Raw genomic sequence first — 19260 nt, forward strand, 5'->3', positions numbered from 1 at the left:
AGTGTGTGTTCGTGCATGCACACACATACTTGCATACTCACATGCATACACACACACGATTGACACATGTGAAAAGACACACACTTGCATGCATGTAACATTGAGTAGACACACGGATAATCTCACATATACACATGGGTGCACACATAGCCACACACATATACACATGCACACGAGTGATGCACACATGGACACACTCACAGGCACACACACACACATATACAATGTGTGCACGTGCACCCACATACACACCCTTACATGCACACAAACACACCCCCTTACATTGTACACACACACTCGCACACAAAAGTGCACATGTTGATACATGTGTACACGAGCACATATGCACCCACCCACCAACACACACACACACACACACACACACACACACACACACACACTCATAGGCACATTCACATATGCATGTACACAAAGACACATATGCATACATGCACTCCCACGTGCGCATGCACACACACAAAGTCGACATACACACTCCCAAGTGTGTGCGCATAGAGACTTGAATCATGAGACACACGTGCATGCATACACACACATAGTCAATACACACACATAGTCAATACACACACTATTTAAGTGTAATGATAGCCTGAGCAGGGTAGGCCCTAGAGCTCCGTTCAGGAAATATATTTTACTAAACCATACATGAATCCTTCTTAAGCTCGATATAGTGAATTTGAAGAGGTATTTTATTCATAAATCTATCCACTTATAACTATATTTCAACATTTTTGAAAATGTGTTTTTCCTTCTCCCTTTTATTTGAACCGGATTTATAGAACGTGAACAAGTTCTAGGTTAATATGAACCTCTCTTTTCTCGAACTTGGGAAGAGAGAGAGAGAGAGAGAGAGAGAGAGAGAGAGAGAGAGAGAGAGAGAGAGAGAGAGAGAGAGAGAGAGAGAGAGAGAGAGAGAGAGAGAGAGAGAGAGAGGAGCACATCACATAGATAGTGTTAAAAAAAACCAAGATTTAGTGTAATTGCACCTTCAAATTTTGAAAAATACCTCCAGGATTTAAAATTTTGAAAAAAAAACTAGGATTTAGTGTAATTGCACCTTCAAATTTTGAAAAATACCTCCAAATTTAAAATTTAAAAATACAAACACATACAATTTTTTAGAGGTTCTAGAACAAAAACCTTTAAATTTAACAAATATATACAAGATAAAGGACAAGTGAAAGGCAAAGGAGAGGAGAGAGAGGCCCAAGAGAGGAAGGAGAGGGATTCACATGAAAATAGGTGGGGTTTTTTAAGAAATGAGGGAAAAAATATCTACTATCTATTATTGGAAGGTAAGACCCATCATGTGGCAGTAGAGGGGAAGCAACTCCTTCTCTTGCCTGAGCGCGATCCATGGACTCTTTAGTGTGCGAGGGCGACAGACTGTAAGGGAAGAGGCGTAATTGAGAGGGAGAAACTCAATTTCCAAGAGAGAGCGAGAGTGCGACGAGCAATGGGGCTTCCCATGGGGCCGCTAGATGGCTAGAGAGGGAGAGAAGGGAGCGTGATCCACGAAGTCTTTAGTGTGCGAGGGCGGCAGATTTTAAGGAGGCGTACTTGAGAGGGAGAGACTCAGTCTCCAAGAGAGAGAGAGTGTGTGAAAGGAACCATGCTTGGGCAATGGGGCTCCCCAGTGGTGGAGGCTGCTATCGGCTAGAGAGGGAGAAAGAGGCCACACTAGCCTGACACAGAGAGCCTGAGGGGGAGGTAGTGGCTGCCCTAGAGGAGCGCTCCTTGAATTATGGGAGGCAACTTAGATGCCCATAGACAGAGGTAGCAACAACACTAGGGGGAGAGAAAGAGAGAGTGAGAGACAGGGTAGATGCTCGCAACTAGAGACAGTCTACAGTGCTAGGCGGGGAGACAAAGAAAGAGATAGAGGGTAGATGCACGCAATGCTAGAGAGAGAGAGGGAGGGAGAGAGAGAGAGAGATATGGGCAGAGAGGGGAGAAAGAATTTAAAGGGAAACTTAATTCATTAATTAAATTTAAACTAAAATTAAAATTTAATAAAACACGTGTGCATCCACATGTGTGTGCACACACACACACACTCACACACACAAACACAAATGCATACATGCAGTTGCATGCGCACACACATACATGCATGCACGAACACACACACACTTACACATGTATGTGCACACACACACATGTTTGTACATGCACACATGGTCTCAATGTGAGGGTAATGCGAGGATCTATACAGCAGCAACGCACGGGTCCAATACATGTTAGTATCCAAAAGGAATGGATACACCAACACATCTTAGCTGATGCGAATTTCTTAAAATACGTATTTGTTTGTTTACCCCACGCGGTAAAACATCTACATGGCAATACTACCTAATTAAATATAAATATAATTAGTCCTTTTTCGATACTTCCTAATTAAATATAAATATAATTAGTCCTTTTTCGATACTTCCTAATTAAATATAAATATAAATAATCATTTCTCATAAGTTTAGTATTGTATTAAGGCCTTTTCCCGCAAAAGCAGAGCGACGCGATGTTCGAGCATATATACCCTTTCGCGCCCTTCACTCATTACAAGGAGGAGCGTGTGCCTGTTTCTTCTGCTACCATCGCAGATCGTCTGCTTCTAGAAATGGAGTCTTCCCGCCCTAAGAAGCGCCTCTGCGTGAACCGTTCGAAATCCTGGCGTTCCCGCCCTTTTCCCCTTTTCGCCCACCCCTACATCCTCCTCAGATTGCTTGGAGAATGCCGCCTCGATGCCAAGGATCTCGCTCGCCTGGAGGTCTGTTCTCTCATCTGCCCAACGTTTCTCTGTATCGATCAGAAATTAGGGTTTTCTCTTTCTTCTTAACATGCGTTTTGCTATTTATAGGCGACTTGCTCGTTCTTCAGAAAGCCCGCGGGCTACCCTCCAGACGAGGCACTGTCTCTACCCGACCTGGCCGCTCACGACATGTGCGAGAAGAGGGCCATCTTCAAGTCCATGCAACAGGAGGACAAAGAAGACCTCAAACAGCGCTGTGGAGGAGGCTGGAAGCTTGTCCTGCGGTTTCTGACTCAAGGAGAGTACTGCTACAGGCGTGAAATGGCCCAAGCCATCGCTGGCCCTGGCCATAGCGTCGTGGTTTCCAAATCGGGAAGGGCCTACACTTTTGGGAACAACTCCTCTGGCCAGTTGGGCACTGGCTCTTTCAGTCAGGAGAGGCGTCCTTACCTGCTAAGGTGTGACAAAGATCTGTGTGAAGAAGGATCCATCATCGTGCTTTCATTGCTATGTTAGATCATGTTCGTCAATGGTGTCAGAATTGTGGTTCTGATGTCGGTCAGCTATCATCAAAAGCCGGAAAATGCCTTGCCATGAATTCATCATATGGCTAGATGGATTGTGCTTAAAAGCTATCGAGTAAGACATCCATGCGAAGGAATGCTCTACCCGACCCTGGCTAGACGGGGCTTGTAGTGCAGCTATGCTTGAAGGTTGCTTTACGTTCTCCAATGGGGTCTGCAGGAATGCCTTATGTATAACGTTGTGATCTCATGGCTAGATGAGGGATTTTTTTCATTTATGAACATCTTGGATATGCTCCATGTTTTAACCCATATCAGTGAGATAGGGGTCTCTATCCATGTTGCTCTGCAAGGAGTTGTATTAGATGTTGGGCTTGCCCCCTGAGATGTTTTTAAAAGGCAAAACCTAACAAATGCTCGGAGATAGCTACGTGCAGGTCACTTCAAGGCATCCGGATAACGCAAGCTGCTGCAGGAGTAAGCCGGACAATGCTAATCAGTGAGACAGGGAAAGTGTATGCCTTTGGGAAGGACACCTATGGTGACCCGGAGTTTGGTGCTCCGGGGCCGGCTGGGGCTACAAACGTCACCAGCCCACGACTTGTTGAATCCTTGAATGGTGTCTTTGCTGTCCAGGCTGCCATTGGAAACTTCTTTACTGCTGTTCTCTCTCGAGAGGGCCATGTATACACCTTTTCCTGGGGCACGGATGCCAGGCTTGGACATCAGACAGATGCACGAGATCAGAAACCACAACGGTTGAAAGGAGCACTCGAGAATGTACCAGTAGTGCAGATTGCAGCAGGGTATTGTTATTTGCTAGCTCGGACATGCCAGGCCGGTGGAATGTAATTCATCTGACACAACTCTCTATTCAGGCAGCTAGTTCTCTCCTATTTCATATTGCCAAGTCGATGTCTTTTTCTCAGTTATCATTTATTTCAACCTGGTGTCAAGAGAGCTGTGTGCTCCATAGACTCCACAGCATTAAGCCTTCTGAATGAGGTCCAACTTTCTAGCCATCAATATCTTATCCACATAGCCCTCAATCCCATTGGTACTTTACACCAAAGGCACAAAGATGATTGGAGCTCACAATATTGAGCACAGCAGGCGGGATTGCAGATGCAACATCACTCCGCCAAGATTATAGCTGGGTTTTGCGCCATGCCTAACAACTCTTGAGCAGCTTTTTAATGACTCATCATTTTACTGGGTCGTGGACGCAGGTCAATTTATTCATTAGGTTGTGGACTCGGCGGCAAGCTTGGCCATGGGAATCGGACAGATGAACGCTTCCCTCGTCTCATTGAACATTTCCAGTCGTTGAAGTTTCAGCCAGTTTCTATAGCAGCTGGACCTTGGCATGCAGCTGCAGTTGGGGAGGATGGGAGGGTTTGTACATGGGGTTGGGGTCGTTACGGGTGCTTAGGCCATGGTCACGAGGAATGTGAATCAATGCCCAAGGTAGTGGATGCTTTGAAGGGTATCAAAGCAGTTCATGTAGCAACAGGTGATTATACAACGTTTGTTGTTGCTGAAGATGGAGATGTATACTCTTTTGGGTCTGGAGAATCAGCAAGTTTGGGGCACCTTGGGAACTCTGATGGACAGGTTAGTCTGTAATCTCAACCTGGTTTAGCTAATCGTCTCAAACAGGAAGTTAATCTGGTGATTTTGTCTGGTTTTTGCATCTTCAGTTCTAGAGTAGCAAATTCTCTTGTGTGCACCTACACCTCAGTGCATTCGAGGAAAACAATCAAAGCCTCCCATGTTGGGAACTGCCTGATCGATGGTTCTTGCCTCTGCAAAGTTGTGACTTTGGAGCAGCAACAGCAGCAAATGGGGCACAGTGAAAGCAGTTCTCTTGTAATTACTGACAATCTTCTTTGATGACTTGCAGGCTCATCGCCATGCGAATGTTATGCAGCCGAAGTTGGTTAGCGCTTTTAGAAATAAAGGAGAGAAGGTAGTGCATGTAAGCCTCACCAGCTGTGTGACATGGGATGCCCACACATTTGCAATCACCAAATCCAACAGGCTGTATGCTTTCGGATCAGGAGACAAAGGCCAGCTTGGCATTGACATTCCGGATGACAATTATGAGAAATGCTGGCCGGAGCTTGTCAACATCGACCTGAGTTGACAACCAACATTGCCCCTTTTTTGTGTTGGTAATATTGAGCCCATTGCAGAGTTGAGTTTCTGGCTTTGCTTTTACAGAGTTGCTTTCGTTATCTTCTGACCCAATCCATCCCCTGATTACCTCCACAAACTCATGTCTTTAGACCTGCATCAACTGATTGCATCCTATTATTTCTGGCTAGTTGTGGGTTCTAGTTATGTTCTTGGCTGCACAGTCGGCTAGTGGAAGAAGGCCATGTGTTGTTTTGTATTGTTTTCACAAACAACATAGGTCTTAAGTCACAAGAACAGGGCATAAGTTTAGTCCAGCCCCTTTTTCTACCTGAGTTGTAGGCCTAGGATTAGAAAAGCGAGGATTTTTATTGGTTTTGTTTGCATTGAGTGCATTGGAATCCCTAGGCTTTTGCAATTCTTGGTTAAACCACGTAATATTCAAGAGGAAACCAATAAGAGATGCTTAACATGTCTCTCTATATACATGGCAAACCTATAAGATAGATAGGTTGCAAGACTGTCTTCTTTAGGGTGTCGTAGCATCTATTGAAAACTGGTTATGATTGCGTCAAACTGCTCTATTTTCCTAGCAGCTTAAGACTCTGCTTTAGCTAGCAATGCTATGTTTATCCTTTTTAGAGCATGTCGGTGTGAAGGATACTCTGCTTCAAAACCGCGAAATATCATAAGCTTACTGTGAAGTAGCTTAGGGAAAAACATCATGTCTCTTTTCAAATGTCTTAAAGGAATAGTCGTAGCTAACTCTCAACTTCTTTCCATATATCTATTTGTTGTAATAAACTATTTTGTTCAAAATAGAAATGATAACTTCTCCACAAGTTGGTTTATTCATAAAGATCTCCCCCTCCCCCTCCCCCTCCCCCTCCCCCTACCCCTCCCCCTCCCCCTAATGTCAGTCTTTTGCTAAAACACCATTATCTATCATGTAAGTTTCCAATGTTAGTCTTTTGTTGTCAAATAGAGTTGCGTAAGGAATGCATAAGAGCACGATTGACAAGACATTAATTATCTTCTATCACATACAGTTATTTGAGATAATCATTGCATGCTTTATTTAGCATCTCATGATTTATGATATAATTGGATTTAATTTGGCAATGAATAGCCTCAATATTTTTGTTCCTAGTGGATCGTTCTTTCAAAAGTTTCTAGATTTTGTCTTGGAATTGCCTCAAAAATCTATCATCCTCGAGTGAGCACATTTGATTGTACATCCCAAATATTGGGCTCTATAAGTTTGAGGCATAGAAATTTTGTTTCTCATGAACTAATTCACATTTGAATTTAGAACCTTGTTAATTAGTTTATCTCTTGCTAGTATTGCACACAAAGTTTAGTCCAAGGCCCAAACTGATTGCTTTAATACACACAAAATTGTTCTCTCTCTCTCTCTCTCTCTCTCTCTCTCTCTCTATATCATGTTAGTTGTGTGTACTCTCATGTTAGTTGTGTGTACTCTCTCTCTCTCTCTCTCTCTCTCTCTCTCCCTCTATATCATGTTAGTTGTGTGTACTCTCATGTGAGAAGTTGTTAGTGCATCTAAAATGAGTATATAACGCATTTGGTAGAGCATTACAAAGTGCATGTAAGCATTTCATCTCAACTTACACTTACTTTGTTTTGATGGAGTTTCTTGATCAAAGAGTTTAAGGTATATCAATTTCTAGTGAAGTTTTAACTAATTAGAGAACGTGGTGAACTTGTGTATACTGTAACTTTTATATATGTACCATAACTTTTGTATCTCTTATTAAATTGAGATAATGAATATTGCTCAAACTTGATATGTATTAAAAAACTAGTGTTTGTTTGTATAAATTTATGAGCTACTATTGGGAGATAATATTAAGTTACATTAAAAATGATAGAGTAGAGATAAAACACGATATTAGTTTTAATTTTTTTTCACACAAGAATGAGTTCATGTTTTTTTTGGTATATTTTAATCATATTGACTTGAAATAGTTTATGGGTTTAAAAAATATTTTTTTAAAATAAATTTATCGATTTCAAACAAAAATGGTTTGCTTTGTTAAATGTAAGTCTATTTATTTAAAACTGGTGTAAATCTTTAATCATATAAATATATACAACCTTTGTAATAAAAATAAAATGTCCATGAGGGAGCTTTTGCGTATCCAAATAGTGTCAATAAATATGAACGTTGTCTAAAATGAAATAAATAGCATGCATTGCACAAAATGGAATATGTTTCACCAATGCAAAGAAGCTTCTTTGCATAAAGGTAGCATAATAGCACAAGGAGTAAATTTGTAGCAAAAGAGATATAAAGTACTTGAGTAGCTCTAAATGACATACTACTTTTCAAGCTAGCATCACAACAGTAGTACTTGATAATAATTACACAAGCAGAGAAGTGGTACAACAGTAGTCGATAATATATTATCCATTGCCTATGTTTGTGGTTGTGACTATAACTCTAAGGATAAGGGTTTAGAATCTTAGTTTAAATTTGGTGTAAAGAGTCCATCCTAAGAGACAGTTTCTATGTTGAAAGGTCATGACCTTGTCATCTACATATCACTTGCATAGTGCAAGTGATAATGAGATCATACATAAATAATAGAAGATTAGGGTCATTATCATTCCTTCTCCGTTAATTTTTGTGGCTTAAAAGAGATTAGAGTGGTGGAGGTTAAGCGTGCAGTGGCGTGAACACTACTGGGATGGGTGATCTTTTGAGAAGTGGCTCTCAATTTTCAATATGGTATAAGAGCTAGGGAGGACATGTTAGGATGTTGTTAGCGAAGCTGATTGACTTGTCAATTTCTCGTGGTCAAGCTAAATGAATGTTGAATGTATGTACAACTAAGAAAACTACATCATGCTGGTATGCCTAGAGTAATCACTATAGGAGAGCATATGTTGGAATAGTTGTGCGTCTTGTAGTATATAAGGTACTTTCCAACATATGCTTAAAATTGGTGTATCTCAATCAAAACACTCGAGGAGGGAGGAGGGGAGGGAGGGGGGTCACTCATAAATATGTAAGCATAGCACGTGGGTTTAACTGAAGGGGTTTTTAAAATCTTTTTTTATACATTTTTTTAAACATACAAAAGGGTATCATTTAAAGGGGGTATTTATAGATTGAACATACAAAAGGGTATCATTTAAAGGGGGTATTTATAGATTGAATAGAGAAAGAGTATTTTATTTATTAAAAATTTATAGATAAGGGGTTTACGTGATATAGAGAGTTTATATATAGTAAACTCTCCGAGTCAAAACATAACCCATGGCTCAAACAATTGCTCAAGAAAAACTTCATCATTGTATTATCATCAACATAAAAATTGTTATCCACAAAATAACCCATGTAAGCCGTCAACATGAGCAGGCATGTGTGACTCCTATGATCAATGGGGAGTATGTTTCTCCAAGTGTGTGGGTACCTTGCCTTGATTACAAGACAAAAATGAATGCATGCAGCCAAATGAGCATACAAATGTGTATGAGAGTCAAAATAATACTCTTAAGTAGAAAGCTTTGGTGGGCAAAGGCCATTGAGTTATGCACAAAAAAAAGGACCAAGCTAGATAAAGCCTCTGAGTCCAAGGTAAAGAACAAGACCAAGCCAAGCTACATCAACAAACCTCACTACCCAGACCATTGTAATAGGTCACCAAATCAACAGACCTAGTCTTTTGTTTTTAAAAACACTCTACTACTAGAGGGTAGCTAAATAGCCAACCAAGTTGGGAATGAGGGGGATGAAAATATGTTGTTAAATCTCACATCCAACCACCTTGTAGTAGTAGTCTAAAAATATGGCACCAAGGGGGGGTGTTGAGAGATGTGGTGCCATGGAGCACAAGGAAGGTAGGGAATGAGTCACATGAGCACGAGAAGAAGCATACACATTAGAAAAAGGAATAGACTAAGGGTCTAATGTTAAAGGTTGATTTGTATGGTCATTTGTAAAAGGTGAAGACACAGGTAAAAAAAGGCAGGACATGGAAATCACAAGGAGGCACATAACATGTGAGCATTTATGGACACATGGTTGGCACTAGGATCCACACATCTTGTGATTTGGGAGCTCCATGAGAGCTATAAAAAGATGTATTTGGATCAAGCTAATGTGAGGAGATTTGTGTGGTTTTTGATCTTCCAACTTCATTGTTATTTGTATTTAATCTCTTCATTAACTTAATCACTCAACCATGAAGGCCTTCACTTGCTATGAGCCGCCTTAGGTCCATGTTTTTAATAGCTTTCGCCCACCATGTCCCTCTATTCAAATATGTACTTAGAAGGACGTAGATGGTGAGGCTATGGTGTATACAAACTTGAGTATTTGTATTTACTCATTATAGTAATTAGCCAATTGAAAGAAGAATGGTAAGTCAATGAGTTGACCCATTGATATAATTGGTTATTGGTGACATGTGCTTTTGCACCAAGTATGTAACTCATTAAAATATCTTTAGTGTGACCAAAAGGTATGAATGAAGCATGCTTGGTATAGGAGGGGTGAATCCGAAATAATTTATTTTTTTCTCATTTTTTTCATTTTACTTTTATTTCTTTTATCCTTTTTTTTGTTGTTGTAGTGCATTCAAGTGATTTGTATATGTAATGATCTAGAAGGGTTTCTTCTATAGCAGTGACTCCCAAAGTGGGTTGGAAATAGTTTGAATTTTGCCATTAAGCATTATTAGTTGACTTTGGTATGGTAAGAGTAATTGTTGAAGATGAAGCTTTGATTGGGATATGTTGATGCATTTGAAGAGATGACTTGCTGCATAGCCTTGTTGTTCAAAGTCTAAGTAGGTGTCACAGGACCTAAATTTCTAAGGAGATAGAAATTAAATAATTTGCAAGAAATTGATTTAAATTCAAGAATTCATCAAACATCACATGACCATGATTAAAATATTCAAAAAAAATTGAAAATACTTAGCTCACAAAGATGCGACTCCAAGATTGGGTGCAATCATCCCCCCTCATGTGTGTATGGCCTATTTCCCCCACACAAGAGTATTTACGAGATATTTTATTCCAAATTAGGCCATAGCCTCCAAAAGTATAAAAAGTGGTGTTTTTCTTGCACGACACTCTCTTATCTTCAAAAATAGAGTGACCATAATTTGACGCTTGGGTTTAAAGCATATCACGCTGCTTTTCCAAATATTAAAGATCAAGTCTATGCTTGATAAAATTAGAATTCCGATTCCATTAAATAATGTTTCCAAAGTCTTAAAGCATGGACAACTGTAGCTAATTATTTGTCATATGTACTATAATTTCTTTGTGCTGGTTTAAGCTTACGACTTTCATAAGTAATTGGATGTCCATTTTGCTAAGAACAACACCAAAGCCTTGTCCACTAGCATCAGTATAACTATAACAAAGAACGGTCGTTGTTGAAAATCTGGTAATGTAAGAACTGGTGCATGGGTCAATGCTTTCTTAAGTTTAGCATAGAGTTGATTCTCTTGAAGAAGTGAGAATACTTTTTCTAGATGTTGTTCATGTTCTTGACGATTCTTACTGAAAAGTAAGATATCATCTAAAAACACTACAACAAAGTTTTGATATTTCAAGAATATCCTATTCATCATTTTGTTTTCTGAAAGTAGCTAGAGCATTAGTTAAACCAAATGGCATAACTAAAAACTCATAATGGCCAGTTTGGGTTCTAAAAGCAGTTTTATAGATATCTCCGTCTATTTGAATTTGATGATAACCAGACTTTAGGTCGATCTTGCTAAAGATTCGGTCTCCTTTAAGTTTGTCTAGCAAGTCATCTACTCGAGGTATTGGATATCGATTCTTAACAGTAATTTTGTTTAGTGCATGATAATTGATATGTACCATTCTTCTTTTTAACGAGAAGAACTAGAGCACCAAATGGAGAATTATTGGTCAAATCAATTCCTTTTCTAATAGTTCTTCGACTTGTCTTTGAATTTCCTTTTGTTCTAACATGTTAACTCTGTAAGGAGCTTTACATGGCGGTGAACTACCAGGAATTATTTCTATCTTATGGTCTTTTGGGCGAGCCAGGTGGTAAGTCATCTATGAAGCAATTAGAGAATTTAGAGATGAAAGGATCATGAGACATATTTGATTTGGAGTCATCCTCGGCAGCAGTAAGCTGGTTGACTAAAATAAAAAATTTCTTCTATGTTGCCATATATATAGGCAATGATGTGTGTGAACACACTTAGGACCGTCGGGGCACTTTTTCCCTCTTTAGGAGGTTTTTTCCCCCGGCTTGTATATACGCCCATTATTCTAGGGCTAACTTATCTTTGTACATTGACACAATCTAATACACTGTGTGTTGTGTGCATTCTTGCTTCTTCTTCTCCAAGCTTTGTGTGCTTTCCTGCAACCCTAATTCTAATAATTGGTATCAGAGTAGGCATCGGCTCCCAGGGCTACGCCGCTAGCACCCTCCGACTCATATTCTCCGATTGAGGTGAGCTTTCACGAGCGCTTGCAGGTCTCTATACTCTGCAGATAAGCCCATAGGACTTGGCGTTCTCAGAAATTGCATCTGAGGTCGTTTTGGGCTCCGTTTTTGCATTAAAAGTTCTGTACAAGTGTGTTCGTCATTTTGTGCAGAAATTTCGACAGTGCAGTTTTCTACAAAATAGGCATACGTATTCTATTGTGGACCATGCTACATAGCACGAGTTGTTTTTTGTTCAGTCTTTGCTTCATTACAGGTAGCTTTGCATCAGTTTCAGTCAGTGGCCATGGCTGATAACAACAATGATGTATTTCACATGTTGTCTGCTTGATGACAAATTGGATGGAGACAGCAATTACCCCACTTTGGGCATACATGATGCAGCATGTTTTGGTTGCAAAAGGAGTGTGGAACATTGTGCAGGGTATGGATGTACGTCCAGGTTCTGTGGATGTAGGATCTGTTGAGGATGTTGCAGGTTCTAGCAGCTCTACTGTTGCTGTTGTTTTACCCACTACTGAACAAGCTCATTTGGGATGGTAAAGATGCGCAGGTTCATGCCTTGATTGAACTTTCTGTCAAACGTAATATCACTCCACATATTCTTTCAGCTAAAACAGCAAAACAAGCTTGGGATATTCTAGCTGGTTTGTATGCAGGTCGTATAACGAGGCAAAAATCTCTTACCTGCGTAAAGAGCTAGAATCGAAGATTATGTAGGAAGATGATGACATGAATGTTTTTATTGTGCTGAGATTAAAGATCTCAAGGAACAGTTGATTTCTGCAGGTGAGATTATTCCTGATCATTCTCTTGTGCAGACTGTTCTTGATGCTTTACCTGAGTCATATCAGACTTTTGCTTCCACGTGGAGACTTGTTACTGAGGACAGACTTGATGATGTAAAGTATGATACTTTAGTCTTTGCAAAGAAGCGCAGTCCAGGCAAAACAGGGCTAGGCAACATGCAGTTGATCATGCATTTGTTGCTGTCCAACCAACAGAGAAGAAGTGGTAAGGTAGCCCCTTTCACTGTTTCTTCTCCTATTAGTAGGTCTGCACCTTCTTCTCCTTCCACAGGTAGCAACAATAGGTCTGAGAAGGATCTTGATAAAGGCAAGAAAAAGATCAGGTGCAACTATTGTAAGGCAACTGATCATGTCATTAAGAATTGCCCTAAGCTAAAGGCTAAAGAGGCAAAGAAGAAAGAGTCAAATGTAGCCACAATAGCGGATGCTTCTACAAATGTAGATTCTGCAAATGTTGTGCAGGATACAGAATGGGCGTTTAGCGTGTATTGCCAGTATGACCCATCTGTACATGATGCATGTTTGGTAGTTTCTGTTGGCTTTGCTGTATGGTATTTTGACAGTGGTGCTACAAAGCACATTACCTCGCATCGTGATATGTTCACTTGTCTTGAGGCTGTCTCTAATGGGAATACTGTCACATGTGTAATAATGCTTCTTACCCAGTGAAGGGCGTTGGTAAAATTATGCTTACTGCAAATGGCAGCGCTTTCACACTTTCAGATGCTTTGTATGTGCCAGGGATAAAGAAGAATTTATTGTCTATCTCTGCGCTTGTTGCTAGACTTGGACTTGTAGTCAAATTTATGGATGACAGATGTACTGTTCATGATTTGGCTTTTGGTGATACGATTATTGCATCTGGCACCTTGTTTCGTGGGTTGTATAGGCTCAATTCTTATGACAAGTGTGTGGAAGATTCAACAAATGCAGTTTCTGATGAAAAGGCAGTTTCAGATGCAAAACTATGGCATGCTTGTTTTGGTCATCTGAACTTTGCTAGTTTGTTGCGTTTGCAGAAATTTGATATGGTTGCTTCATTGCCCCCTCTTGAGGCACCATTGAAACATGTTTGTGAAGGCTGTATTTTGGGCAAAATGCAGCGTTCTGCGTTTCCAAAGGATGGTTCTGTGCGGGCCACTTGCAAATTGCAACTTGTACATAGTGATGTATGTGGGCCTATGCAAACTCCATCATTTAGTAAACACTTGTACTTGTACATAGTGATGTATGTGGGCCTATGCAAACTCCGTCATTTAGTAAACACTTGTACTTCATGACTTTCATTGATGATTACTCAAGGCCTGCATGGGTATATCCACTGAAGGCAAAGTTCGAAGTGTTTTTGTGCTTCAAACAGTTTTTGCTTATGGTTGAAAATGTATCCAATTGTACTGTGGGCACCCTCCATTCTGATCGAGGGGGGGAGTACATGTCTAAAGAGTTTGATGCGTTTCTGGCTAGTCGTGGGATAAGACACCAATGTACAGTGCCGTATACCCCTCAACAAAATGGTGTTGCTGCTGAGAGGAAAAACAGGTCACTTATGGAGATGGCACGATGTATGGTCAAGAGCCAAGCTTTGCCACATGCGTTTGGCTTGAGGCTGTCATGTGTGCTGCATATGTACTCAACAGGTGTCCCACTAAGGCCTTGCAGTCTGTTACTCCATACGAAGCTTGGCATGGCAGGAAGCCTTCTATTGGTCACTTGCGTGTCTTTGGTTGCTTGGCCTATGCTTTAGTGCCTGTGCAACAACGTAGAAAATTGGAGTATAAGGCTATCAAATGCATTTTTGTTGGTTACAGTGCTGAGAGCAAGGGTTACAGATTGTATCATCCACAGTCAAAGCGTATCTTGATTAGTCGAGATGTTGTTTTTGTGGAAGATGCTGTGCAGCCTTTGTTATCATGTACCAAAGAGACGAGTGTGAGCTCACGGGATGTATTTGATACGCTGTTGCCTCTGTTTACAGGTGGGAATTCAAATGTAAGTCCTAATGAGGTAAATATTCAGCCTTTGTTATCATGTGCCAAAGAGACGAGTGTGAGCTCACGGGATGTATTTGATACGCTGTTACCTCTGTTTACAGGTGGGAATTCAAATGTAAGTCCTAATGATGTAAATATTCAGCCTATGCAGATTTCAAACGACATCATAGATCAGCCTATTTCTGATGCAGATTTACAAGATGTAATTTATGAGGATAGGGCTGAAAATGAGCAGGCTAGAGGTATGCCTAAATGGCTGGTGCAAACCTTGCGTGATAGTAAAATTGATGCACCTATGTCTAGTCGTACTCGTTTAGGTTTTCAGCACGCCTCTTATGCATCACATTGTTATGCTTTGGCTGTGTCTAGTATGTGTGAAGAGGAAGAACCTCTTTCATTTGATGAGGCACAAAAATCAGAAAATTGGTTGGCTGCAATGCAAAGTGAATATGATGCTATAATGAAGAATGGTACATGGTCTTTGTGTGATTTGCCTATTAGTAAAAAGGTCATTGGATATAAGTGGGTTTTTAAGTTGAAACAAAAGCCAGATGGCAGTGTTGATCGCTATAAGGCTATACTTGTTGCAAAGGGTTATGCTCAAGAAAAGGGCATTGATTTTGATGAGACCTTTGCTCCCACTTGTCGTATGACTACCATTCGTAGCATTTGTGCATTGGCAACTCATAATGGTTGGAATGTACATCAGTTGGACATAAAGACTGCGTTCTTGAATGGAGATTTGTATGATGAGGTGTATGTATTGCAGCCTCGTGGTTTTGTTCAAAGAGGGCAGGAAAATAAAGTGTGCAGGTTGAAAAAGGCTTTATATGGTTTAAAGCAAGCTCCACGAGCTTGGTTTGAAAAGATACATACATATTTGACTGCACATGGTTTTCAAAATAGTCCAACAGAAAGCACTTTGTATGTTAAATGTGTGGATGATGTACATCTAATCATTGCTCTCTATGCCGATGACATGCTGCTCACAGGACTAAATGAAAGTCATATTACTGATTTTAAGGCTAATTTGAATGCCTCTTTTAAGATGTCAGATTTGGGGCATTTGCATCATTATTTGGGGATACAATTTAAGCAGTGTGATGGAGGTATTGCTTTGTGTCAGACAAAGTATATTGAGACATTGTTGCGGAGATTTGGCCTTGAAGACTACAAGCCTATTGCTACTCCAATGGAGACAGGTTTGAAGTTGAGTCTTCATGATGTTGGAGATCACTTTGATGTCTCACTCTATCAGAGAGCTGTTGGTTGCCTCATTTATGTATGCATTACGAGGCCGGACATTCAGTTTTTGCAGTCTTACAGGTGAGCAGGTTTATGGATAGCCCAGGAGGGTGGTTGAGCAAGAAGCAACCTACTGTGGCCACTTCTAGTTGTGAAGTTGAGTACAGGGCAGCTTTCACAGCTACGGTTGAGTGTGTGTGGCTCAGACGGCTTATGTCTGACTTGGGTGTTGGACAGGAGTCTACGGGTACGTCTTTTCTCTGAGCGTCTTGGTCTGAGAACATTTTTCTGAGCATGGCCTATATTGTGATTTCGTAGACAATTTTATCATAACATCACACACCATTTAGTCATAAAACTACCCCAAGAAGATACTATATACATTTCTGCCCCACAAAGATGCCGCTAACATCACACACCCTTTAGTCATAAAACTACCCTACAAAGATGCTATATACATTTAATTACATTTCTTTCCAATAGTATTTACGGCTTATAAGATCCCTTTATTCACAAAACTACTTTTCATGTCTACTTCATTTCAACACCCTCCACCTACATCATCCATCATTCATACTATCATGATAGATAGTGATGATGAAATGATTGCAAGTCACATGGTGAAGAATTTAGGGTGCAAATTTGCATGCATCTATGCCGAAACATTTATTAGTTGCATCAAGGAGATACTTCAAGATTCAATTCACCATGATGATCATTTGTACACAACTCATAGTTTTGACATGCAAACCTTAATTAAGATATGACATGATTGTCACATCTCTAGCAAATAGAAAAAGTTTTTATGAAACCAACATGCTCAAAATTGAATATGAGATATTGAGATTGGGTACTCACATGATGTATTAATAGTTCTTCAATATGATTACTACATCTCTAGCAAATGAAATAGGTGCAAGACACCATAAAAGTTATGCATGTTCAATACTAGGGCATCACAAGCAAAATGAATTTCTTGAAGGGAAAAACTCATGTCAAATCACTAGACTCAATCTTCTTTACTGATGTCATCCACATAGATATTGCGACGATGCCTTCTCTCTTTGATGGGGGCATTGAATGCAATGTCATTACACATCATCTCAGCCATAGCACCTGCATAAGAAGGCAAAAAGATAAAATAGATCAATCAATATCAATGCCTCATTGATAATAATATTCTCCAACAAATAGTTTTAAAAAGATAAAACACGAGAGTAACATACTTACTAGTCGTCTGGAAGATTAACAACCATTTCCACATCTTCCAAATCATTTAGAGTCCCATAGTTGCTTAACACATTTCCCTTTCCTTTCTGTCCATCCAAAAATGGTTGCAATATAGAATTGCAAATGTCAGGATCATTCTCAATAGATAAGCATGCTCTCCCAGAATGCATGCATGCTTTTTGCATAGAACCAGTCCCAGCACCTAAGTCCACCACATGTCCAGAAATTGGACACAAGAACTCCAAGAAGTACAACATCATGCATGGAGCCTTCTCCAATGCACCTCGCCATGGAATACTCTCTCCATGTTTTATAGTCTGCTCACTTCTTGGTAAATAATGATGAAACAAACTACTTCCAAAAGCAATGCCCAATTTGGTACCAACCACGGAAGCATTTCCAGGATTACAAACACAAGACATACCAGCCCGATGAAGTAGGCATAAAACCACAACATCCACCTAAAGATAAGAAAAGAATTAAACATATACTTAGTACAAGCCATTTCATTATACGAGAGCATAAATTCTTTCAACATGTCATTGTATGACAATTGTCTCACCTTATGATCAATACCACCAACTTTGATTGTGCAATATGCATCCAAGCATTGCATGTACATTCGACATGCAAACTCCAATCTACTGATCCTAGCATAACGCTCAACCAAATGAAGAACATGAGGAGCACACATAACTAGGATCTAGCCAGAATCTGAAACAACTGTGGCCGCTACTAGCAAGGAGTAGCGTACATGGTCCTCTGTTAATAAATTACAAGATGGAGATGTGGAATCCTCTACTCCAAGAGCTTCTAGCTGTGTAGGTAGATCAATAATGACAAAATCTGCAGCCCAAGCAACACTCGTAATTACCATTTCTTGTTTTTCTTTCACCTCCAAGACCCACAAAGTATTCCTTCATGTCTATATAGGCTTGTGTGAAGTTTGAGACAGACAATTTCTTCCCAAACTCGACATAATCATAGCACCAAACCTTGCAATGTGAAGCATCACATGTGCCACTCTGATTCAAAGTTAGAGAGGTCAATGGAATGTACAAAAAGCGGACAGACCTATCTTTCCATTTACATCCTTTCAAAATGGGTGTAGACTCAGTACCTGCACATCTGTACCCACACCACATATGTAAAGACACAAAGTGATAACAACATATGTTACACAAACAAATAACAGCTTGAAAAAAGATCAAGAGAACTTACCATTATTAGTACTATGATTTTTTGGTGGCCTACCACCCTTCTTTAGTTCCATACTTGAATCTTTGTCCTTTTTAGTCATCTTCTCAAGTGTTTTTTGAACCTCAATGACTGCATCATCCTCATGGACTGAATTTGAGCTTAATGAACCCATCTCTCCCTTTTTATTTTCATATCGAGCCACCACCACGGGCAGTTCTTTCTCTCCCACTCAGAGAGCACTTGCTTCCCTTCTTTTTCTATCATGTTTGGAGAGTACATACAGAATTTTAAGTCCTAAATTTTTGTCCATACTCGACATAGCAACAATTTTTCAATCTTACCAACAGCTTTTAAGGATTGCAAGAATCTGCATACAATAAGAGTCTTAGTACAAAAGCGAAATACTTAAGGATGGATTTTTAATTGAAAAGGAAAAAACATGTATTGCTTACCTAAATACCAATCGTCGAGATGCCCTCGTCATATCCATTTGTCCTGTTGCCGCTGTAGCAACAGTCATTGAATCCTTTAAATCTTCATAAAGTTCAAGTCTGTTCATTGCTTGTATTTCCCCATAATACTCTCTCAACGTAGGATCTTGAGGAAGCACAAAGCTAGCTTGTTGACTAGCAACCCAGACCTGAGAGAGTAAACTCTCAGATTCACAAAGCAACTGATCCATCCATGCCTCTTTTGCCATCCACTTTATGAATTCTCTATCAGCTTTTGGCATCCCATAACTTGTTCTCAAATTTGAATCTGACCCTAAGATTCTGAGGGTTGCTAGTTGTGTCTCCTTTGAGACTTTTGCAATGGAGATGTTATACAACTTTTCCAATGTGACAATGGATGATTTATCATCAAATGGGAGGCTCCACAAGATATT

At 40.0% G+C, this 19260-nt stretch overlaps 1 protein-coding gene across 1 annotated transcript; it reads left to right on the forward strand.

Moving 5' to 3' along the window:
• Positions 1–2546: 2546 nt before the first annotated feature.
• LOC147610104 (ultraviolet-B receptor UVR8-like) lies at positions 2547–5882 on the forward strand. The gene is made up of 5 exons (XM_086787120.1): positions 2547–2788; positions 2879–3228; positions 3732–4142; positions 4524–4908; positions 5198–5882. The coding sequence occupies exons 1-5, from the start codon at positions 2639–2641 to the stop codon at positions 5438–5440; spliced, it is 1539 nt and encodes a 512-aa protein (XP_086643246.1). The 5' UTR covers positions 2547–2638; the 3' UTR covers positions 5441–5882.
• The last annotated feature ends 13378 nt before the right edge of the window (positions 5883–19260 follow it).

Source organism: Cibotium barometz, chromosome 50 (genome assembly GCF_041138505.1).
Source record: "Cibotium barometz isolate CiBa-2024 chromosome 50, ASM4113850v1, whole genome shotgun sequence".
Classification (NCBI taxonomy): Eukaryota; Viridiplantae; Streptophyta; class Polypodiopsida; order Cyatheales; family Cibotiaceae; genus Cibotium; species Cibotium barometz.